General features: G+C 35.1%; 1 protein-coding gene across 1 annotated transcript in view; it reads right to left on the bottom strand.

The window, feature by feature from the left end:
- Positions 1-335: 335 nt before the first annotated feature.
- Nasp (Nuclear autoantigenic sperm protein) overlaps positions 336-27,549 on the bottom strand; it is a 38,853-nt gene continuing 11,639 nt past the window's right edge. The window contains exons 3-8 of the mRNA XM_081761413.1: positions 21,423-21,671; positions 17,443-17,512; positions 16,219-16,520; positions 13,107-13,237; positions 11,323-11,484; positions 336-580 (exon numbers count right to left, since the gene is read on the bottom strand). Of these exons, the coding sequence (XP_081617539.1) occupies positions 527-580; positions 11,323-11,484; positions 13,107-13,237; positions 16,219-16,520; positions 17,443-17,512; positions 21,423-21,671 (968 nt within the window). The 3' untranslated portion in view covers positions 336-526. The remainder of the gene's footprint in view (positions 581-11,322; positions 11,485-13,106; positions 13,238-16,218; positions 16,521-17,442; positions 17,513-21,422; positions 21,672-27,549) is intronic.

A 27,549-nucleotide genomic window follows, 5' to 3' on the forward strand; every position in this document is an offset into this window, starting at 1 on the left:
GCTTAAAATACATAGAAGATACTTCCATCTTAACTATACATGTACAAAGAAGGGACAAACAAATACACGTTCCACTGAAACGAATCCTAAGGAAATATTTCATACATCACGACTGGCAACAAATTCACTCTCGTGTTTCAAACGTTGTCCAATCTCGACAATTCATTTATGCACAGAACTCTACTGGCTAACACACAGTAATTATCTATAAATATCGCTGCCTGAAACTTACAAGGAAATTCATGTAGTCACTAAATGCATATATGTGGAATTGATGAATACCACTACACTTCATTCACTATGCTGTGTTTCATACACTGAGGCGGAGGAGTCACTTTTTCTTTCCCGTTTTTCACTTCAATGAATATTACCATGACTTTTTGTGTATAAATAAAACTATTCCAACATTATAAGAACACAAATATATCACTAGTATACGCACACAAGAAATACCACAATACGAAAGTATTTCATCATTTATCTTGTCATTTCATTCGTTTCAGTTGGAAAACTAACAATGAACTCATCACTTCTTCATCCTTTTAGCGGCATTTTCACCATTCTTATCCTCTGGTTTTGGCTGAAATAAGAAATAGTTTGATCAAGTTAATTTTTTTGTTTTCAAATCAAATTTATTACTATTATTAAATACAGTCATACGTTTCTTCAGATTTTCTGATTAATATGAATTGTAATTAAGCAGACTATATTTTATATTTTATTACTTATTTGACAGGAAACCTGAGATAAGGCTGTGAAAATTATGAGATGAAAATAACTGCTAGAAAGATAAAGGCCATGGTGATCGGACCGAAGCAGTCGATGTCAAATATAAAAGTGGGAGGGAGGAAAATAGAACAAGTGAACAGTTTTCGATACCTGGGTAGTATTATTAGTGATGATTTGAAGTGCGAACGTGAAATAAAAAGATAGGAATGGCGAAAGAAGGCTTTAGGGAGAAGAAAAGTCTGATTTGTGAGACCTTGAATAAAGAACTGAGAAAAACTCATAAAATGCTTCGTGTGGAGTATCGTACTGTGTGGAGCAGAAACTTGGACATTACGTAAAAGTGATGAAAAATAACTGGAAGCTTTCGAAATGGATATGTGGAAAAGAATGGAGAGAATTAGTTGAGTGAAGCAGAAAACGAATGAGGGTATTAGAAATGGTGGGGGAGAAAAGAACACTTTTAGATATTATTGAGAAAAGAGAAACTGGTTGATACATTGCCTAAGAAGAAATTGTATGAGAAACGTGCTAGAGGGTATGGTGGCAGGAAGAGAAGGAGGGGATGAAGGAGACTACAATTAATGGGTGATATAAAAACAGAAAGATTATACGTGAAGACGTAAAGGTTAATTGAAGATATGGAACATGAAGCTTATCTGCTGCGGAAAATGACCTGCCAATAAGGGAAGAATATAACACTACAACAGTAAAAGATGCCAAATATAACAAATATAACAGTAAAAATGCAAAATTTTGACAAGCTAAAATTAATGCTATGTATACCGGTCCAGTTAAACAAATTAGCATAAATAAAAGGGAAAGAACAATTTCTTAAATGAAATGATGATGCAGTTATTACTGAAAGAGTTATTTATTCGATATCAAGAATATTATAATAAGAAATTTCGGTAAACTTCGCCGCGAGTAAACTCTCTCTTCTGGACTTTTTAAAATTTCTCTTTAAATGAGAAATGGCATACTATGCTGTTGGGTTGTTACCGAAATATTTATTCCTTATAATCTTCAAGAGAAGTGATTTATGCCATATTATAACGTAGTTAATAAAATATTTCTTTACAAAATATGAACAAAATTCTCCTCTACGAACAGTGTTCCGGAAACTTATACGAATTTTTTTTAAAATAATAAAAAAAACTCCCCCCCAAATAAACTACACTCTGTTGATCTTTTCAGGGGAAATAACAAATGCCACATTATAGGCTTGTTAATGAAGAATATACAAAATCGCTTGTATCGTACTTGGGAAAATTGTCCGAAAAGAATCTCACCCCGAGAATAAACCAACACTTGCGGACTTAATTTTATGACAAATAACACATCAAATTGTACTATTAGTAATTTAGTATGTATTTACAAAATATTAATTAAATCACTTGATTTTTGAGAAAATTGTCCGGAAAAAAACTCATCGACAAGAATAAACTATCCCTTGTGGACTTTCGAGAAGCCACTTACTTCACCGTGTAGTGTTATTAATAAAATACATATTTATAAAATATGAACAAAATGGATATAATAGTTGCTGAGAAAATGGTCCACAGATAACCAATCCTCAAAAGTAAATACCTCTTCTGGATTTTCCTAGAGAACTATCTATACCATACAGAATTAAGAAAAAAAAAAGAAAAAGAAAAGAAGTTTTACGTCCCACGATTATGCCGGCTAGGCTAAATGAGACGTTGATGTGAAATGAATGAAGAATGTGGAAACGGGAGAACCGCGAGGAAACCCACGCACACGGTATTTGTCCACAAGCTGGACAGCTGGCGTAAGCTGGGATCGAACTTAGGGACACCACGCACCAGAGGTGAACATTCTACCACTGAGCCACCGCGGCCCCTAGAATTGTTAAGAAACACTGATTTATTATGACCTATGAACAAAATTGTTAAACACAATCGCAAACTTTCATTTTCATCTTTAATGAACTAACGTTTTAGTTTAAAATTTGGTCTCCATACGTTGAATAGTATGGCCTCTAACCGAGAGAACATATTTACATCGAGGCGAACATACATTCAAAAATCATTTTTCCGGTATGTAGGGGTCACGAAAATTGTAAATCTAATGAAACTTTAAATTACCATATTCACTCTTCTATCCTACCGTCGCTCCAAAGTAAAAATTTCAAGTTCTATATAACATTTGTTTTCAAATTTTATGTATTTGCCTGTTTTATGAACGAATTCCGAGGCACCAATAATAATAATAATAATAATAATAATAATAATAATAATAATAATAATAATAATAATAATAATAATAATAATAATAATACGTCTAACAGCCTCAATGGCGTAGTTTTTTTTTCTTCAAAAAATAAAACTAGATCAAATACATACATATTTCTTAAATCCTTATTTTTTTTCTATTAGGATCGTTCGGAAAGTAACCTCCGACTGGTTAAAAAAGAAACACCAAACTAAATAAGAATGTATTATATATACACATCTGAAAACTACTTCTTTGCTTTGTTTTTCAACGTAGTTTCCATGAACATTCGAACACTTATATCTATGCACAAGGCAGCATAAGAATCTCCCGCCTGTGACCGCACTTTTTAGCTCCTCATCACCTTAGCGCTTAGATCCAAGCCACTTATTCATATACATGAAGAGACTATAATCACGAGTTTCACGAACTTTTCCTGCAATTTTTAAACGAGTTCATCGGCGATCCACTGATGTCCTGCCACTCCTCTCTTCGTCATGAATGTATGTTTGTGCATTTTTAAATGAACGAACCCATTCACTTAGTCCCTGTACGGTACAAAGTTCCCGATAAATAGTTGCTGCTGAACATTATTTTGCCGTAAGAAAACGTATAACAACTCGCACGTCGCACTTAGCGGGGTTTTCTATTGGAGCACACATTTTGAAAATGAAATGAAATCTCAGTTTAACGTCCCACGGTTATGCCGGCTAGGCTAAAGGAGACGGTGCTGATGAGAAATGAATGAAACGGTGGAATGAAGAAAGTGGTAGGAAACAGGAGAACCCAGAAAAGACGTACACAGACGGTGTTGGTCCACAAAGTTCACGTGGCGCGAGCTGGGATCGAACCAGGGGCCCCACAAGCACCATAGATGAACGATCTACCACTGAGCCATCGCAGCCCAGCACACATTTTGAGACGCTACAAAAACGGAACTAGTGATAAACAATCTTCACTCTACCACGGATAAATGCAGGCTTTTGATTCTCCAGAGCACTTTTTCCAACTTTCTTCCTACTCCCAAAATTTAAGGTACTTTACTGAAAGGTGAAAAAAAAAATCTCGAAAACGGTCTTAACGATTTTCTTTGTATTTCATACATCAATATTTCATTAGCACACACATAAGCAGTTTCTTAGGGGAAAATCCAGAAGGGGTAGTTTACCCCTGAGGTGAGTAGATGTGAGAGTGAGGCACCCAGACGATTTTGCTCAAAAACGATTCAGGCAATTTTGTTTATATTTCATAAATAAATGATCCATTAAGAAACCTACAGTGTGACATAAATAATTTTCCATTAACCTTTACACATCGGGCAGGGATTTGAACGAAACCATAGACTTCAATGTTGGGGGGCCTGGTAACCTCCGTAATTATCACAGATTCCAACGATTTAACAGTCTTCTAGGCCAATTCAATGAAAAGATACCTGGTCTTACATGGAATAGTCCAGAAAATAAATTTACGTAAAAAAAACACGTATTTTACCACTATGCCCCCACATATAAGCAACAAGTACTTTTGCAGGGTATTAGCGTGTAGTGGACTACTTCATTGCTTCACATACCAATTTTTATGACTGTACCCCCAAGGGGAGGAATGCCCCCCAAAAGAACAAATAAAAAAATGAATTTTACCCTCCCCCTCACCGCCGTGGTACTCCTCTCGCATACATAAAATGCATATCGGTGGCAAAATTCATCCTTCAGGAACACATTGATACAAAAACTATTTTTTCTAACTCAATTAGGGCTGAGCTATTAAGATTTAAATGTTAAGCTCAGCGTTTAAATGTTAAAAGATTCACAAGGAGTTGTTTACTATTGGGGTGAGTTTTTCCCGTAAAATTTTCCCTGTAATGACTCAGGGAGTTTTCTTCGTATTTCATATATAAGAGTCATTCCATGTGAAATCAACAAAGCCCACAACTCGACCATCTTAGATTTTTACCAGATTTTAGTATTTCGTAGAGATTGTCGAGATATGGAATTGTGCAAAGTTGTAGCTTTCTGTGTGACCAAGTTTCGTATGGGGTCTCAAAAATACGAAAAAATTGTCCACTTTGGTACATACACCCTACTTTCGGACAACACTGCTCTTGATCTATTTGGCGTAGAGAGCTGATTCTTGTTTTGTTTGAAAGAGCATAAAATACGCTTTCCAACGATATATCACATGCCTAGTTTGGGAAGAATATCTATTTAAGGCCACTCAGTATGACCTTTTAACCTTGAACTTTTTAGAATGCATATCTTCGATTTTTCTAAAACTCGCATATAATTTACACACAAGCTTACTCTATAACATAACGGAAAGACAAGTTGGGACAGTAATGGGAACTTTCAATAAAATTGTTTTTTTTTTTTTTTTTTAGTAACAATTTGTTTGTACCAGACAGTTTTAATGTATAAAGCAGTTTGCAACACTGCATTTAATGTAATAATAATAATAATAATAATAATAATAATAATAATAATAATAATAAAGCGACAGCTATCGTGTCCAAGCTGGAAAAGAGTTGTTTTCTTTAAAAAAAAAAACGTACCACGAAAGCCACAGGAGTGAAGCTTCCACTTCGTATTCCTTATTAGTGACATATTTTAAGGCCATATGTTTTATATTTTCACTTGCCCAATCATATAATTGTTTTGGTGTTATTATCTGGTCACTATAAGGTCTTTTCAAACTTGCTCTTGCAGCAAGTCTCTTGCAAGTTTTCCGAGTCCATCACACGTACTTTTTCCATGTGCGGCGGCAAAAAACCTTCAACAGGTACGGAAAAATCGCTTTAATGTATCTAATATTGATGAAGTTCTTGTGATTTCTGTAATGAGATGCTGCTCCATAGCAGAAATAGAATAATTTTGTTAGATCTTCAGAACCGAATTTCTCTCTCAGAAAGGTAATAAGTATTTTCTGCAATAGGTGCATTAAAATTGTATCATGTTTGAGGCAGTCATATCCGACGATCACATTGTCAGTTATAACTGTAGATGTCTGGGGATTTCTGGAGTATAAGCAAAATAGTTGCTTGACCGTTATTCCAGTGGAAACCTTGTGACGCTTCTAGGGAAACGGACGAATAATTTTCTGAAAAATCGGAAAGAACAATACACTGTTTATCAAGAAGTTTTTCTTTCAGATTCTTAAGATATGAAGATTGTTGATGAGTAAGTTCTTTTGCTTTACGAGCCATATAGTTAGTGCAGTGAAATTCTTGCTGATGTTTTCTAACAGGTCAACTTTTTGGAAGTACAGTTAGCAATTTTACTTGCACACTTCTATCCGCCGTTCGAATTTTTTCTTTCAACTGCATTATAATTTCACTTTCTGCTGCATTTTGCTTCCCATACTCTGTAGAAATGTCTAATAATTTTGTGGTCTTTTGGCTGCGGTTCAGATTCTAACGCACTTTCTTTGACGCACTGCTCAATATCACTATTTCCAGCATCGGTGATGCTAATTATCACACTCCCTGTTATTACAGGAGTCGCACTCGCATCACAAGGTGTTGCTAGATTCTTCCGACAGGAATCACAAATTTTAAATCCATCTTTAAGCGATGAACACTTTGAAATCATCCACAGCAACATATTTCTCAAATTTCTTTTGAGATTCCCATGACCTTCTATATTAAATGCATTGCAGCAAACTGTCTTCTTGAATCTTGAGGATGGCATTATTCTGATATAATAATTCGTTAAATAAGACTGCCCATTGGAACACTGACTTAACAGACACCACAATCAAGCTTCTGTTTTCAAGTACAAAGTCAGCACCAGCACATAAACACCTCAATCGTACATTTGAACGTGTGGACTCAGTCCTCTATCAACACATTCCTCTAATTAACGTATCCACACCTCTCAATCTTCCAAACCTTACTGTAGCAGAGGACTGCGCAATCTATCATGCTGTTGTGCAATGCTACAGTGTTGCAAACTGCTTTATACATTAAAACTCTGGTACAATCCACGGCAAAAAACCTGCAACATGAGGATGTAAGTTTATTGTGAAACTACGCCTAACAGTACAGGGAATGAACATAACGTATACGTGGAACGAATCACACCAGGATGAACTTCGGCCTCCTCCCGTGCACACACATTTTGGAGCAAAAGACTTCGTCGTTTCACAATAAACTTATATGCTCATGTTGCAGGTTTTTTGCCGCGGATTGTACAAACAAATTGTTACTAAAAAGCAATTTTATTGAAAGTTCCCATTACTGTCCGAACTTCTATTTCCGTTATGTTGTAGAGTTAGCTTGTGTGTAAATTATATGCAAGTTTTAGAAAAATCGAAGATATGCATCCTCAAAAGTTCAAGGTCAAAAGTCACACTGGCAGCCGTGTGCACCAACGAAGTTTAAACGAGCGTTCACTTAAACGCGTTCAACATTAAACTTTCAAGTTTAAACGTGGTTCCCGAACTTTCGTTGCACCATTGAAAATCGAAGTTCAGTAAACCTCGTTTAACCGGTTAACTGAAAAGCTCGAGTATATTCGAGATTTTAATTTTACAAATAATTTAAAACCTCGAGTATATTCGGGCATTATTACAATTGATCACTGTTGAACAGTACAAAGTTTACAAGCTCGAGTATATTCGAGGTTTTATTGAAAGCAAATTTTAGGCTTACGTAAATCATTGTTGCCTTCAGTAAAAATAATCACATTGTTGCCATTCGTTTTGTTCCTAAAATGTTAGAAGATGTTAGATGTTTGAATTTAACAGTAAAAAAATAGGTAAAAATTGAAAGGCTCCTTTGGAAATAATTGGTAAGTTAACCGGTTAAGTAAACTTCGGTCAATTTGTAAAATCGACTCTGATTGGTTGTCATCTTTTGTCTCTAACCTTCGTTTAACAAAGTAACAAATGAAGAAAGCATACCGCGTGCCAGGGTTCTCGACTCTCGAGATAGTGTGCATCTCGACTGAATACATAATCAAAGAATGGACTAATAAATTATACCTGTAATAAAATAAACGAGTGATACTTGGTGTTGCGATATTGGTAGTAGATTTTAGATTAGATTGTAGCGTGTACTTTTACTATACGAATCCATAGTATAAGTAGTAGTAGGAAAGGGTTAGAGGTCCCGCAGGGGTTTGTTGGGTTCTGTTCTCGATGCAATTTTACTATACGGATACACAGATTGCAAAATGTATAGAGAAATATGGGCAAGTCTTTAATTTTTCCATTTTATGTCGAGAACAGAAACCAACTAACCCCTGCGGGGCTTCTGACTCGTTCCTACTACTACTTATACTATGGATACGTATAGTATAACTGCACGTTGTTCTCGACATACAATGGACAAATTAAAGACGTCTGCAATTTTTTTCATATAGTTTACAATCTGTGGATCCGTAGCCCCTATAGTAAAACTGCACCATAAAGATTACACTAAACTTAAAGAACAAATATAATGTGAATCTATGTGGACCAGTGGTGATTTCATGAATTGACCGGGGGAAACTTCGCGACAACCATGAAATTCCCTCATGACCATATATCCTATCATCCTCAATGTGGATTCCTAGTACATTTCATCCCCAGTATATTAAAATTCGCCACCACTAGAAAATAAAAAATGACAAAAAAAACTTCTGGAATCCACTGATGAGGAAAACTGATTCAACAGTTATACATATTTCATCGTGAAAACGTTATTCTAATGCCTTTTACATCCCTTTCCCTGTTGGCGTTTCCTTACAATTCGTAGTTAGCGTAGGTAAAGTTGAGGAGCGCTACCATTTATTCTTTCCATTTATGATCTAACGACTTCTGCATTCTTCGTTTCTCGCCTGTCCACCAGCTACGCACATATTTATAATATGCCTTCAAACTTATATGTTATAAATACAATAAGTGCAAAAACCACGCACGAATCTGTGCTAAATGGCCAAAACAATCTAAGTTTGTATCTATTCTGATTCGAAGCAGAGCACAATTTGAGGGATCACTCGTGATTTTGTCCGCGAAAGCAGGCACATTAGCGATGGTGGTATGTGCATAAGGAAAGACCACTGTGGAAAATATCACCTTCCTGTTTTGCGGTGCAATTTCTCAAAATCCATTCGTTACACATGTAAGTAATCTGTGATTATAGAAACAGCTTTAAAACGTATTGTTCATAATTATGCAATTATAATGCAAAACTAGCTTGTAGGCCTAGTGATCACCTACTACAGATTGGTATGTATTTTTTGTACTGATTTGTTCATCACTCGAGCAGACGGTTCTACCAAATTTTGACGCTTTTTTACATTTTCAGGTTAGATTAGAGCTTTCTTTTAGCATAGTATGCACTAAATGAAGAGCTCCATTACTACTTGGGAATTGACTAGGATGGCTCAGTAACGTATAAATAAAGTGTAGGCGTATAGCATAAAAACTACTGTGTATAAAACACAAACCAAGTTATGCTAAGTGGCGACTAAAAAGCAATAATGCTATCTAACCGAGTTGGAGTAGGAACGTAGTAGGGAGGCCCGAGCGGTTGCGTCCATAGGGAGCAGGCGCGTCAGCGACGGAGTATACACATAAACGAGAACAGTGGAAGAGCACACTTACACATACAATAATTTCTTTATCACTAATAATTAACATCAATATGCTGTGATAGATGGTAATTACTTATATTCACACTTTCATTCCTTCATGAAAAATACTTCACGTCGATTTTTACCTATAAATTTTCTATTTGGTAGAACTTTCCGCTGGAGTGAACCCTTAGTTTGCTTACACGTATACCTACCATCACAAATTTGCCTGTTCACTACGTACGCATCTCGAATATAGCCCAGCAGTTTCACCTTGGCGTAAACCGTAATATGTTCAAAAATAGTTTGTAATGAGTAGCTTGCGAAGTTTGGTGCGTGGTTTTGAGACGTGTGGCTTTCACTATAGTAGCTAAATTTCTATGTGTCTTATACAATTGTACGCAATTGGTTGATAACACTCTAGAAATAGCTGGATAATGAGTTTTACGGGGAATAACTCGATAAGTTTTGCGCTGTTTGCATGGAATTTTGACAAGAATTTATAGACATAACTTGTATGCCCTCCTAACGTGAACCTTTACTGGAAAATTATTTAGAAAATACATTGTCAAAAATGCTGAGCTGATTTTGTCAAAAAACGCACAGTACTAGTTTATTTCTAGTGGGTTCTCTATTATAAAGCTACAGCCTCGCAGGTTTTCTAGCTACATATCCTCCTTATTTCTTTTTGCTAGTTAACAGACTTTACCTGAAAATTAAAAAAGAACTGTATTCCTAAAACTTCAGAACATTTATTTCATTTTATTGATATACATTGTATCTAGGAAAAAATAATGAAACCACGAGCAGAAAATTTCTCCGATCACGAGAATTGTAATTTCATTAGTGGAAAAATACAAAGATGTTATTAAATGTAAACAGACTGACTTGGATCAACGACGTTTAAACCCCCAAATTCGGCCGTTCAAGTTAAAACCAAGTTCATTCACCATTTGACCGAGACTTATCCTTGAACGTTGTTGGTGCAACAGACATTTTCACTGAACTTGGCTATGATCCTCGTTTAACAGTTGAACTTCGTTGGTGCACACGGCCGTGGGTGACCTTAAGTAGATATTCTTCCAAAATTAGGCATGCGATTATTCTTCCAAAATTAGGCATGCGATATATCGTTGGAAAGCTTATTTTATGCTCTTTCAAACAAAACAAGAATCAGATCTCTACGCCAATTAGATCAATAGCAGTGTTGTCCGAAAGTTTCCCGTATGTACCAAAGTGGGCGATTTTTTCGTATTTTTGAGCCCCCATAATTCAGAAACCTCGCCACACAGGAAGCTACAACTTTGCACAATTCCTACGAAATCTCAACCATCCCTACGAAATACTAAAATCTGGTAAAAATCTAAGATGGTCGGGTTAGAAATCCCTGTTTAATTTCTTGATTTCACATGGAATGACCCATAAAAGTTTTTCTAGCAACCCTGTAATACGGTATGAATAATTTTCCATGAAAAAATCCGCTGGTGTGGGTTTGGACAGTTTTCCGAAAGCGTCTATTATAATTTTATTTATGTTTCTCAAATAAAATGTTTTCGTACTAACTACAGAGCAAGGAAGTTTAGTGCAATGGCCCGTGCCTTTTATTTCTAGATTTTAACATTAAACCCATTTTTATTATAAATGATATTAACGTTTCTAGATGCATCTAAGAGGATTATAACAGTAAAAATACATATGGAAAACGTTGGGCTCTGTCCAAACTATTCACTGTCAATTGATGTCAAGCTGCTTGGTCAAGAAAATGGCCAACTGAAACAAAATTTGAAAATAATGACACAATCATACTAACCTTCCTTTTCACCAGATGAGAGATGTCAGACACGGGTTTCGATTGATTCACAGTAGTGCGATCTGGAGACACGTCATTAACATGGGTGGAAGAAGTCCCAGGCTCATTGACACCACTTCGCTTTGTCGCAGGATCATTCCACAGTTTTAACAAGCCCTGCTCCTGAAAAGAGAACAGTTTATAAAATATTAGTTTATTAAAAGAAAAATCAGCAGCTGTACAAATACATTATATATAAACCAAAATCGAAAATATATGATGGTATGACAAAATCATTAAATGGAAAGAAACAGCTTTCAGTCTAAAATTATTACTAGTCAACATCGTGTAGAGATGTACACTCATGTCCAAAATGATTGTTGCATATCTATAGCTCTCTTCTTGTAAGAATATAATTTGATAATAATTTTGCAGGGTACTTTTAATACTGGTACTATGTGTATAATAGGGAAATGTATATTTGTGGTAAATTTCATAGGAAAAGAATTATAAATACGAAAATTAGAATGAGTAAAACAAAATATTGCTAAATGAGCAAGAAAATTTTTATTTTCGTTTTATTGTTCTTATTTACTGCTCTTTTGACATGAAATTTTCCACATACATGTCTTTGCCGATTATACAAATACTAACATTATAAGAAATACCGGGCGAATTCGTTATCAAATTATATTCGTACAACAACATATTTATAGACATGCGACAATGATTTTGGACATGAGTGTGCATTACAAATAACAGACCTGATGGAAAGATGCCTAAGAGAGCAACCTACCACACCTTCCTTATTTTCAGTTCCTTTTTAGCCCTCTGCACCGAGTTAATTGCCTACCGCACGCATCTTTGGTACACGGGGGCCTGAGTTTCATTCCTGCTGGAAGAGCATTTGAAATTTGAACGCATTACTGTGGTCCGGATTCTACCTTGAAGATCCGCGTATCATACAGCCCCGGTGCTGAAAGGGATACCGTACACCAAGCAACCTTTCTTTCTTTGCTCTCTACGTTCCATCGATGAAGAATTCCGGAACTGGAAATTTATTTTACGTCCAAGAAGTTCTAATATGCGTGGCTAGATGAACGCCTATGTATCTAAACTAAAGCACGTGTTGCACATATGGTAAGAGCCGGCCCGGCACTCAGGGTCTAGCAGCCCATTTTTATTCTACATATGAAGTAAGTTTTCTATATAAGGTAACAGTTATGCTGTTTGCTACGAATGGAATTACATATCAATCACAGTAAAACATTATGACTGCTGTTTTCAATAATAGAAGTAATTATTGTAACAATTAGCTCTTCCTAACGAATGTTCTGTGTGAAAGTTTTAAGTTGTTTACGTTGCAACTATAGAATTACTGAATATATTGGTATTTGTGTAACCCCATCAAACTTGAATGTTCTATCATTTTAAGCTTCCGTTCCATGTTGAGTGTTCTGAATTTGTTTCACACATTGACAGCACATTCCTTACTGAAAAACTTTTCCCTCCATGTAAGAGAACTACCACACTACCCTAGTCTTGCACATAGAACAAATTATAGAAAGTAGCAAAAGACTTTGTTATGTTAGTAATTTTTGGACATCAGCTACATGGTTTGTCTTATTTGTATATTCTTTGGAAAGTGGATAGAAGCCTTGCCCGACATATTTTTAAATACTGTTCAAGAATAGCCTTGTTAGTGCTACTTGATTTAATCGTTGGTTGCGGAATCTGCTTTCAACACCGAATCTAAGCTGGCAAGAATTATTGTAAATGTAACAGAATACACAATTTTAACTTACCATTCTCTCTTTCAAATCTGCAGTTTCTGCCACTTTTTCTTTGATTTCTGCAATTAAAGCCTGAAGCTCCTTTATTTCACCTTCTACGGTGTAGAAGGGATCTTTAGAGTATTCCTCCTTAAGCGCGGCTTCTGCAGGAAAAAAGGAAAAAATAGTAACATTAGCTTATATTGCTCACCATTAGTTAAATAGGAAAGTGGCCAACTTACAGCAAATATGTGTGTTTTGCAGAAAGAACTATTATGTGGTAATAAGTACTTAAGTATCAGTTTATATTTTATAAATAATATATAGGAAAAATTAGTTATGCAATATAACTACTGTACATGATAAATATCGTAGGTTTTTATTTCCACACTATGATTTAAATTTTATAATTTTAACATGCTAACTACCTACAAAACGCTATGGGGCGTTCTTTTCTTTATTCCACTTATGAAGACCGATTCAGATTAGATAATTCCAGGAAATACGATACACATGCTGTCTCACTCTCTAAACAGTACACAAACCGTCCTTAGTTGTACATTTAGAAATAGTAATATCATCTTGCTAATCGGTGTTGGCCAGCGCTCTTTTCCCGATCGTCATTTGTTGTATATTTGCTGCAAACTCCTTCAGAAGGAAAAATATCCGAAAACATAACGAAAACACAGGCCATCCATAGATTAACAAGAGAGTCTGAGCTGGACTACAACTCTAAAATTTATATATCGAGCTTTTCAATCTATAACAAAGAATATATATAAATAACAATATCTTCCACATGTTCAGGAAGGAAAAGCTGGAAGAATGGCCTTAGTTACTGAGTTTGGACTAAGTTACAAATTTCCTATTTTTATAGGTATTAAAAGTATTAGTGTCCCTGCTACAGGGTTGGCATAAACCATGTTTTTTATTGAAAAAACCAAAAAACCAGTTTTTTTTTTTTTGGTTTCAATAATTTACTCTATGTATTCATATTAGATATGGACAGAAATTAGTTTGTTTCGTCTTGGTGTTATTATGCAACAACAAGGTTATGCTGGAAGGGGTCACATAAGCTTAAAGCAGAATCCAAACAGTTTCTCGGATTACATCCAAGAGAAATTGTCCATTTCGACACGAAACCGGGACTAATAGGTCACAAATGCGATTGCCGACTCACTCACAAAGGACTCCTGATAAAAATACGTTGTACTGATCTTTACATAGGCCTAGTTGTTAATATAATTGTCAAGAGTCATTTCAGAAGGACAAAATGATAAACAGTTACACAAGTAAATCGGGAAACTCCCGCATTAGCCATTGGGAAAATCCTGTTATTACTTTAAATGTATTTATATGTAAAAAATTTTAAGGTCAACGTATCATAATCACTACGCTAAAACTGAGGTATTAAATTACAAATTTGGTATGTAGATATCATTCAATACAATTAAAACAAAGTCGAATCCAAGCTGATGTTGGAAGCTACGTAGGCAGTTGATACATTTTACCAATTTCTATCAATATATTTAAGCAACCTTGGCTTCTTTATAAAGATCCATTTATTGCATCTTTAAAAGAGTCAAAAGTGTGCCAGGGAGCACGGTGGCCCAGTGGTAGAGCACTACCTATGAAGGGTGGGATCTCAGGTTTGATCCCCGGCCAAGTTAGTTTGTGGTGGATAACCCTGTGTCCGTGGGTTTTCTCGGGGTACTCTCATTTCTTCATTCCATCAATTGTTCCATAATCATTCACTTGCCTTAATCATAGTCTCCCTTAGCCTAAAGGGCATAATCGTGAGACGTTAAACTCAAAGATTTCATTTCATTTTTCAAAAGTGTGTGAACCTGAATCCAACTTTCATCTCCAGTGATACTGTGTGATCAAAAGATGTCTCATCGTCAGCTCCATACTGGCTCAGAAACTCCCTGCACCCACCAACCCCCTCTTTCATTTTCGATATCAAAAGTTTAGGAACCCACCTCGTACACATTTTGCTGAACCTCAAGTACGTCACGAACAATATGGTAGGCTCATAATGCATTATTTCCATTATCAAGCAGTTTCACTTGCAGTAGCAGTCGGTCTCCCGTATCAAGTCTTCCACTTTAACAATGTTCTGTGGTACTGTTTCGTGATTGCAGTGAAAAAGAAACATGATCACAGTCCTCCACAATCGTTATGCTCTGTTTGAACTTCTCACCTGCTATTTTGTATTATTAGCTGTATATACAGTTTGACTGAAGTGAAATAGTCAGTAAACACAATTTGTATGGGCTTAAGTGAAGTGAGAAGGTAAGATAGTATCCGGAAATTACACAGTATTCTATTCAGGTGGTTTTAGCCGGGAATGGTGTCGCAATAGCAAAGAAGAACGAAATAGCAAGGAGTGTGCAAAGTGGAATGGTGCAGTGATTTAGTGATTCTAATCCAGATAGTCTTAGAAAACTGATTGCTAATATATGGAACACTTCTAGACTACTATTTCTCAAACATTATCGTAGCTTCCAACAAATGTGTAAGTGGACACACAAGAATTCCGCTCAACCAAAATTGCACGGATTTATTTATATCATGATGATTTAGTTATTTTCTAAGCTTTCATATAATACCGCTGCTTACTAGAATATCGTATAGGAAATAACTGTAGCAGAAGTTTGGCTTTTCTTAGGTCATGTTGCTATTAAAGGACTAGAAATAAACAAACATTTTGTTAATACCAATTCACAGAATTTGAAAAGTTCAGAAACCACTACGGTGTTCAAATTCCAGTAGCAGCAACCTTTTATTACCCTACAAGGCATAAACCTGAGAAGTAAAAAGCTGCAGTAGAGATTGTAGTTTCCACCTGTGCTATAATAATAGCGAATTGCATCCCAGATAATGAAAAATTTGCCACAAAAGTTTTATCGAAATAATTAATTTACTTTAATTTTATTATAAATCTGATAACTGTGCCCCCTCTTGCATTTATCACAGTCTCCAGAATGTATACATCAGCATCCAGTTTCAGTTTCGTAAAGTAGAACTAAAATAATAACTACATATTAAAAGGAAGTTTCAAAGTAGTATAAAAACATTTTTGCAGAAAAGCAAACCTTACAAGAACAAAAGTTTGAGCACAAAACAACTAAATTTACTGTACCTTTTTCTTCTTCGGTTCTTTTCTCAAATTTCTGAATCCTCTTCTCCAAAACACTGATCGCTGCATTATAATGTGTGATTGCTTTATCATACTGGTTCTCTAGAACGTTCGCAGTCCCTAATTGGTAATGTGTCTGCGCCAGTAATCTGCTGTCTTCCTCAATGTACAACTGCTGCAGCTTTAGACACTGACTGATATCTTCAACCGCTTGCTTGTAGTTCTCCGATTCCAAACTTATTTCTCCAAGTTTCATGTACGTGTCTGCCAGTTTCAGTGAAATTTTTGGATTAGAATCTGCCTGCCTGCAAAATGGAATAAAATACACCATTTTTAATTCCAGAACTAACAAATTTCGAATCACGTAATTCATAAAATATGTTCAAAATAATAATATACAAGCTCAACTTTAGAAGGTAATTAAGTTAGAAACAGTATAGATACCAACATACCTATTCCGTTCTCTGGGGATTTCAGTAAAGATAGATTGAAAAAGCAAAATTTGTAAAATGACAAAAGTGGAAAAAATTGACTGGATAATAGAAGACTCAAATTTCAAATATACGAGAATGTTTCAAGTAGTTTAGAATGTTCATAAAAATTAAATGAAATCTTTGAGTTTTACGTCCCACGTTACGCCGGTTAGGCTAAAGGCGGTCATTATGAGAAATTAATGGAATAAAGAAAGTGGGAGGAAACGGAAGAACCCTGAGAAAACCCACGAGCACGGCGTTTGTCCACACAAAGTCCACACGGCGCGAGCTGGGATCGAACCAGCGACCCCAAGCACCGGAGGTGAACGCTCTTCCACTGAGCCACCGCGCCCCCCTTGGAATGATCATAATTTACCCGATAATCTATACTTCATTTTTGCTTGTAATGCGATCGACTGCTTCCGTTTCTAACATACCTTTTCAGTGCCGGGAGCATATGAGACTATGTACAGCTTAAAACTGCAGAGTTACATTTATTCTTACTGGATATCGGATCTGAGTTGTCCACATCGGCCAAGAAAGCTAAATCTTTCAGTTAACGTTGTTTCACGATGAAAACAAAGTGTTTTTCTTTGTCAATATGAGTCATCGTTCATTATGAAGCACAAAGAGAATATAACAGAAAAACATTGCGATATAAATGGAATTTAAAATCAAAAAGAAAAAGAAAAAATACCGGTACAGGTAGTATTAACTTGAAATATTTGTAATACGCACTGAAGTTTTCCCTTACCTTTCAAATATATTTTTGGCTACCTCTAAGACCTCCCATGCAAGCTGCAAAGTCGTTATATCTTCTTCACCTGCAACAACAAAATAAGCTAAATAAGTCCCTCCAGGTTTTTTTCCTTCTTTTCTTCAGAAATGTGCTGTCATTGTGTAAGAACATGTTCAAAACACTACGCGACACGATACCACATCACACCCCACACCACAACATTCACGTGGTGAATCTAAAGAAAGAACACCAGAGAAACATAAACGTGTTCTTTAAGCTGTACGTAAGCGAACGGCTAAAATGGGAATGTACAGTCAGCAGACCTAATTTCAAGTAAACCAAGAGGCAGTCAATAATAATAATAATAATAATAATAATAATAATAATAATAATAATAATAATAATAATAATAATAATAATAATCTTAACAAAAGGGCTGGGAAACCTATTTTTACAACGAAATCTAACCTCCTCTTCTCCCCCCTCAAAAAAAATATTTTTTTTTTAGTTTTACGTCCCACGCTTATGCCGGTGAGGCTAAAGGAGACGGTGATGATGAGTAATGAATAAAATGGTGAAATGAAGAAAGTGGGAGGAAACGGAAGAACCCCGAGAAACCCCACGCACACGGTGTTTGTCCACCACAAGGTTCACTTGGCGGGGGCTGGAATCGAACCCGGGACCCCAAGCGCCAGGGGTGAACGCTCTACCACTGAGCCACCGCCCCCCCCCCAAAAAAAAAAAAATCAAAATTACTAGTCATTACACTACCTTGGAGATTACAATCTCCGGCATCAAGATGAGCAAAAAGATTAAAAATGCGGAGGACCACTACATTGCAAGTTTTTCAAGATACTTTAAACTGGAATACAGAAGAATAGACAAAAATGCTGAATTTAGTGTAACGACCTTACTCGAGTTTTCATTGATAACTACTACTTTCCGGGTCCAGATGTCCAAATCTACATTTATCAATATTCTTGATCATGCGAACGCCATGGCAATCGAACATTTTGGTGAATTAATGGATGTTTGAGATGTGAAGTGTCGGATTAACTTGTGAACATTTGCTTAAAAAATAAAAGATGTGTCAAACTGACGCATTCATGAAATTAAGAAACGTGTGATTATTATTATTACTCCAAAAATCTGAAACTGGTGAAGATCCCTTGGTGTCACAAACGTGTTTCTATCTTAAGAAGCTCACACTGCATTCTGTCATACCAGAAAAACTGAATACATTCGAAACTCACTTTATACTTCCCAGAAATATTTATAGAGAGGAAATGAATGCATAGGACTTCATCGAGTTGACATGACAAATTCTTTTAACGTCTCTATGGACACCAAACCAAAATGTTCTTATAAAGGTCATGCAGATTCTGACAAAAAAAAAAAAAAAAAAAAAAAAAAAAAAAAAAAAACTGACTCTCCAATAGGGAATTCCTACGAAACAGTCTGTTACTCATCAGTAGTCGACCCTTTGTGGATAGCAATATATGCGTGGAAGTTGGCAATCTAAGAACAAGGTAACACAATCGCTAATTCAGTGAGCTTCTACCCCGCATTAAGCAGATCCTACAAAAATTGTCAATTTTTTATTTATTCGATTTCATTAAGTACTACAAAACAGGAGCAATCTGTAAAAGGCAAGAATGACGACCTAATGATTTAAAGATTAATTTACCTTCATATCTCCTCAGTGTAAATTTAAATCAAGTTAGGGTTAAAGCATGTTGTTTGAGGCTCAGACTTTATAATAATTGCGTCTGTATATTCTAAATCTAGGTTTACACATATCTCCACATTCAGCCCGGAGAGAATTTACGCGTTTTCACACGAGAAATGTGAACCCTTCGAAAGGAGTGGGGAAGATCCCTGTATTTTTTAAGATATTACAGGATTAAACAGCTTGTCGTTTGGAACTGACTTGTAAAATTCAATCCTTTGGTAGAGCTGCAATGAAAGTATTAGATGAAACGTGAAAGTATGGGTGGTGTAAACGTAAAAGTATTGCTTCAGCATACAACTTTTATTTATAAGGAGAGAAAGTCCTCTGGATTCTCTCTGTTCTAGTACTCAGGTTACAAAGAACTTATTGTGCTACCTGTTTTCGCATATCTTGTGAGTAATCTTGAAAATTAACAGTGGTGGCAATAATGGTCGGCAGTACGGGGTTCCTCCGAACTTCAGAGGCTCTCTTTAAGTCTTGAAACACGATTAATATAAGGCTTGTTTTCTAATTCTGGGGCGGGCGGGGGAAGAACAGTTTTCGCCATCACTGTTTAACAATATAAAATGAAATCTTTGAGTTTTACGTCCCACTGTTTAACAATATAAAATGAAATCTTTGAGTTTTACGTCCCACTGTTTAACAATATAGTGTTATCTTTGTATCCGTATTTCTTGACAAACGTTATAGTATTGAACATCTAGCTTTTTAATGGCATTTGCCGGTTGATTTAGAAGGATTACGTCAGCCAGAAAGGAAGACTGACTACAGCTTAAAATTATGGGATGCAGCCTTGTTTAATATGGCTGCACATCTGTCAAAGATGAATTGCCTTTTAAAGTATTAAAATATGCTACATACGGTTGAGAGAGTACGGGTGGATAGTTATTTTCAACTGGCGTATACTTAAGTGTTTAACATCCCTCTTCATGAATTAGTGTAAAAACCATGATTTCCGACCAACTGTGGAGCTCCTTCGTGGCTAAGCGGTTAGCATAAGTGCCTTTGGCGTGGGAGACCTGGGTTCGACTCCCTGTGGGAGCTCATGTGGTTCGGATTCCACGTTAATCAGTAGGTCCACGTCTGATATCGTCGCCTGAGAACCAGAGGAACGCAACTCCATTTTCGCAGGTTTACAGGCGAGAGGACAAAAATATTATTTTCTTAGAAAGATGTGCTTTTAATAAGATAGTAATTGAGCTACATTACAACAGATGATCGACAAGGAGAATAGATGGCGTTACGTTCCATTTACACCAACTGGTGCTTTCAAAATTGTGCTCAAACATGAAGAAAACGAAAACTTCATTTTTGGAGTTACGTTTCTCTGGTTCTCATGCGACGATATGTCCTCGCTCCTGAAAGGGGCGCTAAACTCAAATTCAACTCCCACCAGCTGTCTTATCAATGCTATTTTCGACCAAAGAGATTTCAAACACACCTCATATTTCACTATCTTCTTAATATTTCAATAACGTAAATATTACGTAAATTATTTTTTATGAAAATATCCACAAGGGAAGTTTACTTTTCAGGAATGAGTTTTTCCGGACGAAGTTTCCTTCGAAAGCGCATATAATTTTGTCCGTGTTTCGCTTGAAATTCCAATTTCCTCACCTCCGCAGCTTGTTTACTGAAGTCCTGGATAATATGTTTTTTTCTTTAAATTAAAATAATATTGCACACTGACAAACTTGAAAAGAGAGGACGTGATCTTCGCGTGCCATTTCAATGGAAAAGAACTCGGTCAGTCAGGACAATGTGTAGACAATCAGTCAGAAGCTGGAAAGCACCTTTAATATCTCAAGACTAATCAGCAGAACTAGGTTTTAACAATATAAGTGCACATGCCAATAACAATATAACTTATTCTCAAATAAGAACTTCAAGGTTTTAATAGAAAATACTAGTGATTTTTTATTTAAAACAATCAATTGCTGCGTTGTTTGTTGAGTTAGAAACGAATTACTTCAGCATTACGGAGAGGGTAACAGTAAAATTACGAAGCTCTCAAAATATCTTACAAACCGTCTGAAATTTTGACTTGAACATATCCGTGAGGTGGTTTATAGTTAACAGAAAAATAAGAACTGTAACACGTTAATTGGATGGTGACACTACTTTACATTTTTTCTACAAAACCGGCCGTTGAGTTATACACAATAATATTTACAAGATAAATTAAATTAAATTGAATGAAGAAAAAACAACAACAACAACAAAAAAGGAAATCTGAAACACAATTGAAGACTCTTGTTTTTACCTTCTTTTTCACTGGAATCATCCTGACTACTTTGTGAAGTCTCAGCACCGCTAGTGGTTGTAGCCTGAGAGGAGCTACCACCAGTTGAAGAACCACCGCTAGCGGGTGTCGTGGAAGAAGCATCATTTGTACGACTGCCAACTGAGGCGGAAATAGTGTTCTGAGAACTTTCGTCTTGGGAAGTCTCATCCTGCGACTCTTCTGTATCTCCGTCCTCTTCGCCTGCCTCTTCATCCTCATTATTTTCTCCTGAACAAATATATATATATTCATCAATCATCATATAATAATAATAATAATAATAATAATAATAATAATAATAAACAGAAAACAATTTCAAATTTTGATTCACCTGAATGGAAGTTCTCCTTAATTTCAAAATCAACATAATGTAGTTCCGAAGACTGTTACTGATTAGTGTTTATTTTTCACTTTTATTCCTTTTCATCTGACACCTCTGATATATGGTTCACATAATAATGAGTCTTAACGAGTATAACTTTGTATGAAACTCAATGAAAGCTATTAATAAAGATAAAATTCTACGATTTGATACTCATTCGTCTTATCAGTGGTTAGTTTTTAAGGTATTTACAAAAAGTATCTATCATTTACTAAACGAACTATAGTTTCCAAGCATTGGTGGGCAGTACATCTGGAAATCAATTATAATTACATACGTACCTCCATAGCGTACTAATTAGTTCCATTTAGTATTATACAAATAAATAATTAAAAAAAAACTTCGACAATCATTCTATTACTAGAGACCAATTCTAGACCAGAAATAGTACAAGTCACTAACTAAACAATTTCAGAAGAAAAACTACGGTTAAGTGCACATGTAGTAAGCGATACGTAATATACTGCGAACGCCGGTTCTTTGTTTCATGCCGATTTTAGCTTTGTGCATTCCAAAATATTTCAAAATCCAAATTTACAGCTATACCTTCTATCACTTAAGGTTAATCTTAGTCATAAGATCAAATTCATTCTTTAATACAAAAGCTATTGACAAAAGAAACTGTAGATTTTCAGTGCTCAAAAAGCATAACAAGGCAGGGTGCTATAAGAATTAAAAAGTGGCAAACTCTGCTTAACGCAGCCAGAAATAACAAAGATGGTAAATCGAATTAATCCCTGACTACCACTCTCGCTTTTTCCTCTCTGAAAAATATATATATATATTTGCTGCTTAAACATATTGTCCTTGGTCGAAAACTTAGTCTATCTCCATGACTACTAACCGACTTTAAATGCAAGTTGGGAAATATATAGCCTAGGACATGTAGGATTTTTCAGAGTACCTCTCGTGGAGCTGACAGTGGAGTCCCAATAGAAGTTAAAAAATATCTTTTTAAAGAAAAATTCTGAAGATCGTTACCCATGTGCGTGGAACTATTCGAAAGTGTGCTTTTCTGGAAGCAATGACGTGCAAACAATGAATGAACGATAATTAGGGTACGACCAAGAGCTTATTTTAAGTACTTTTACGTTTCAAAATGTTGCTATATATTTCAGAAAATCAAAATTATTAACTGTACTTCAACAAAACTTGGCAGAAATACAGTCTAAGATATGTAATAAAATACTAATCAAGAATCTAAGTTAACTAAGGTGAAAGTCTAAAAATTTCCTTTTAAAAATTCGTGATTTCCAAAGGCTAATACTATTTTATTGGCATTATTTTTAAATTAGAGGGTGCAGGACAAAAACTAAGTTTAGATTCTTTTTCGGAAGCTCAAAATCTGTACGTAACAACTAGTTTCATGCAATTCTTTTCAAAGATGAATTTTGCTGAGCAGTGTAATTACTAAATGAGAGATGTATACCAAAATTACTTTTTAAAAAAATATATTTGTAACTGTCATTTTAGTTTAACAAGATGTCATGGAATGTGGATTTGTTTCGGTTCTACAATTTTCCCTTGCAAATTTGGGGGAAAAAATTCGCTTTCCAAAATATCCCCTTGCACTTTTTGCGTGTGTGTAACTGAAGAGTGATGGAGTCCCTCAAGTATGTGATACCATTCTGGCGAAGGTAGTACAAACCCCCCAAAGCAGAACAATAGGCGACGATGCGACAATGTCGCAGAAGAAAATGCGCGCTGCAGAAAGATTGTCTAACCTCTAGACGAAAATTACTGCCTTAGAAAGGTTATCTACTCTGTAAATAAAATTACAGTTGCAGAAAGTTTCTTCTCGGAGAATAAGATACGATTCAGAGCAATTCAACGTTTGATACGATAATATACCGATGAATCTGAGAGGCACGAAAAGGAAGACTAAGCGATATGTACACTCGCCAGTGCTAAAGTGCATGCAGCAAAGTCGAAACCTAGCAGACAGCTGTCTGGTGGCGGGATGCTTGCTGAGCCATTGCGCATTCGTTGGTAGTGCTGCCGTCTTGGTTATAACATGATTGTGATACAAAATGGATACCTCACGACAATTTGTGAAAGCTGGGGATCTCATAACTAACCGCCCTGCAGCCACTGATTTTTCGTTAAAGAGATTGGCACAACATATATGTTGAATTTATCTTACATTCAAATAAATGAAGCACCTGCTGGTTACAAGGGAAATAGGAAATTTTTGAAAATGGCTTTAATGTCAGAAATATAGCAGTCAATACAACAGTCATTTCAAGCCTATTTCTGGAAACAAATTCATGTCTAAAGAGGTGACATTCAAAGTTCTAAGAAGGATGCAGGGATCCTTAAATGATTCATCGCTATGTTTTAATATGTACAAGAGAGAAAGACCAAGTACTTAGAGTAAATATATGTATGGGATTTTCTTGGTTACTAATTCAGTTACTATACAGCTTTATAAGCTCTCTTTATATTTTTCCATAAATAAAAAATCTAATTAAAAAAAGGTTAAGAAAAATAGGACTGTAAAAAGTGTTTTTTATTTATGCACTTGAAAATTTTGTTATAATTTAGTACGCCATTACTAAAATGGCTACAGAAAGTTTTTTTTTTTTTGTTTTTTAATTTTATTTTTTTATTTTTCGCTAAGTCGTTGCAGAAAATTGAAAAGCGTTCTGCTTCGGGGGTACAAACTACCGAAAATAGTTCAGACTAAGACTAATTAAGTACAGGATTCAATACTTGGTAAGCGCAGATCTTAATACGTAGTGCATTTAAAGTTTTCAATACCGTAATTAAAAAAAATACCGTACAAATATTTCATCAGGCTATTAACTTTACTCTATTTTCTCTCGCTTGTTACATACTATTGCCTTCATCAATTTTCCAAACCACTTCAAAGCTATTTTCATATGTACTTATTGCCAACATGTTTCGTAAACAATTTTCAGCACACTTGTACTTCTTCACGAAGATCACAATGAAAACAAACAGAAATTGAAATATTTAATGAACGGATAACAAGGTACAAGATAAATTGAATGCTGGTCATCACATCAACTCTCAAATTATTTCTGGCTTCTAACGGAGTTCGCTGCTTCTTAATTAGTTTTTGAATTTTCCTCACGATCTTAAGGCAATACGGAACACATACCCCAACTAAATAACGAGCCCTGATCACGTGAGATAACCATTCGACTACAGATAAAAAATTTCAGACTAAATGTACTCCAAAGATAATGATTTTTAAAAAAAGTGCAGCTGGGACAAAATGCCAATTATTGTGATCATTGGCCATATTTCTTCATTTTTAATGGTTACATACTGTTCGCCGTTATCGTGGAATGCAGATCAACAAGATATGGAATTTAACGCTTCTCACAGGGTCGACCATGAATGGTGGAATAAGAATCTGGGAGTAGTGATGTGAGGTGGAAAATTTTCCGCTATATTTTTCCGGAAAATTTTCCGTTCTAAAGAATATCAGTAACCAAATAAGAATTCCTCAGCAATCATAAAATTGGTTGAATTCATGTATAAAAAGTTAAAAAGTGAAAGATCGTTTAAAGAATCTGAAAATTTTCATGACTCAGAAAATTTTCAGTACTGTGTGGGAACAAGTTAAACAATTTTTCATGAATTGAAATATTTTCTGTCTTATATGGAAAAATTGAAGAACTTTTTATGAATCGGAAAATTTTCATCGTTCTGAAGCAAAAAGTAAAACAACTTTTTGTGAATCCGAAAGTTTTATTGCTCTGTAGAAACAAGTGAAAGTAATTTTCATAGATCGGAAAATTTTCATGACGATGTAGAAACAAGTGGAAAAACTTCATAAGCCGGACAATTTTGGATATTATGTATAGTGATGTTAGGTGGAAAATGTTCCACTATTTCACTATTTAACTGTACATAGAGCTACAAAATTGAATTTCTGTAGAGGAAAGTTAGTCAGCAACAAACTATAATTTTCCAATTAGCTTTGGGGAACCGGAAAATTCTCTAATATTTCAAGTTGGGAAGTAAAATTTTACACAGTGTTTCTCTCTTCCTCTGCGAGTTCCTTCGTTTCTAAGTGGTTAGCATACGCGCCTTGGCATGGAAAACCTGGCTTCCACTCCCAGTGGGAGCTCATGTAGTTCGGATTCCACCTTAATCAGCTGGTCCCGTCTTATATAGTCTCGCTGCTGAAAGGGACGTTAAACTCAAAGCAACTCAATTCGACTCCTCTCTCTCTCTGTGTGTGTAAGTGTGTATGCAAAGTGCAGAGAACATACATCGAGTTCGTAGAGTACAAATATCCCATTCTATTATTTAAAATTTCAATTTATTAAAAGTCATGAATATTTTTCGATTCATACAAACATACTCCACTTATTCCTACATCGTTGTTTAGCCGTAACATTTATTTGTAATAAATAATGTCTTAAAAAGTTTCATGAAGTGAAAATCTAATGATTCTTCATTTCAAGAATGTTTCAAAAACTTCAATGCGTTCTTCCCTCAGAATCCACCTTTGATCTTACAATATTAGATTTCGTCAGTTTAATACGCATAAGACGGTTTTCTCATAGCTTTACTACTTTTATAGATTTAGATACAGCAACATTTATAAATAAGCAGATATAATATAAAGTGCCTACTGTAAATTTTTGACTACCCAAAATTCGAGTTTAAGTAACTCATGAAAGCAAATACTGACCATTTTCTGGAAATAAACATATATTCATTCAGAAGAGAAAGTGAAATATAACTAATATGGAAGCTGATTTGAGTAGTTGTTCTTCCAATAAAATAATAAAAGAAACATAAAAAGCTGCACTATTAGCGCTGCGTTCTAAAAGCAACAAGTAATTTCATTTTAATTTACAAAATAAAAAACATTTCTTTTATATGTACTTGTTCTATCAAATCATCATTATTTCTAATAGATTTTTATACATAATAATGGCAGTTTTACAATACACATATCTGCTCTAAGATGTTGATTATACAAAATTCCAATATTAAAATTATGATTTACGAGTGTTAAACACAATAAAATCATTTTTTCTTATTTTCTGTTACAAAAATAATCTTCACAAGGAACTTTTATGTAGTTTTTTCATTACATAGGTAGGCCTACATGTGAAGAAAATGAAATATTGTGTTTCTGAAATTGATAAATTGACAAAGGTTTCTTTTCAATTTCTTGTTACATTTCAAATATTGGAATGGGATATTTGTTCTCTACGAACTCGATGTATGTTCCCTGCACTTATATATATATATATCAATCACTGCACCTAACATCACTATACATAATAACCAAAATTGTCCGGATTATGAAAAGTTTTTTCACTTGTTTCTACATCGTGATGAAAATTTTTCGATTCACAAAAAGTTATTTTTTCTTTTTGCTTCAAAATGATGAAAATTTTCCGACTCATAAAAAGTTCAATTTGTCCATACAAGACAAAATATTTCGATTAATGAAAAATTATTTCAGTTGTTCCTACATAGTACTGAAAATTTTCTGACCCATGAAAATTTTCAGATTCTCTAAACGATTTTTCACTTTTTAACATTTCTATACATGGTTTCTATCAATTTTATGAATACTGAGGAACTATTACTTGATCACTGATATTAAAGAACGGAAAATTTTCCGGAAAAATATAGAAGAAAATTTTCCACCTCACATCATGGCTAAACAACGATGTAGGAATAAATACATGGAGTATGTTTTTATGAATCGGAAAATTTTCATCACTG

This window comes from Thermobia domestica, chromosome 6, assembly GCF_964235325.1.
Source record: "Thermobia domestica chromosome 6, izTheDome1.hap1.1, whole genome shotgun sequence".
NCBI lineage: Eukaryota > Metazoa > Arthropoda > Insecta > Zygentoma > Lepismatidae > Thermobia > Thermobia domestica.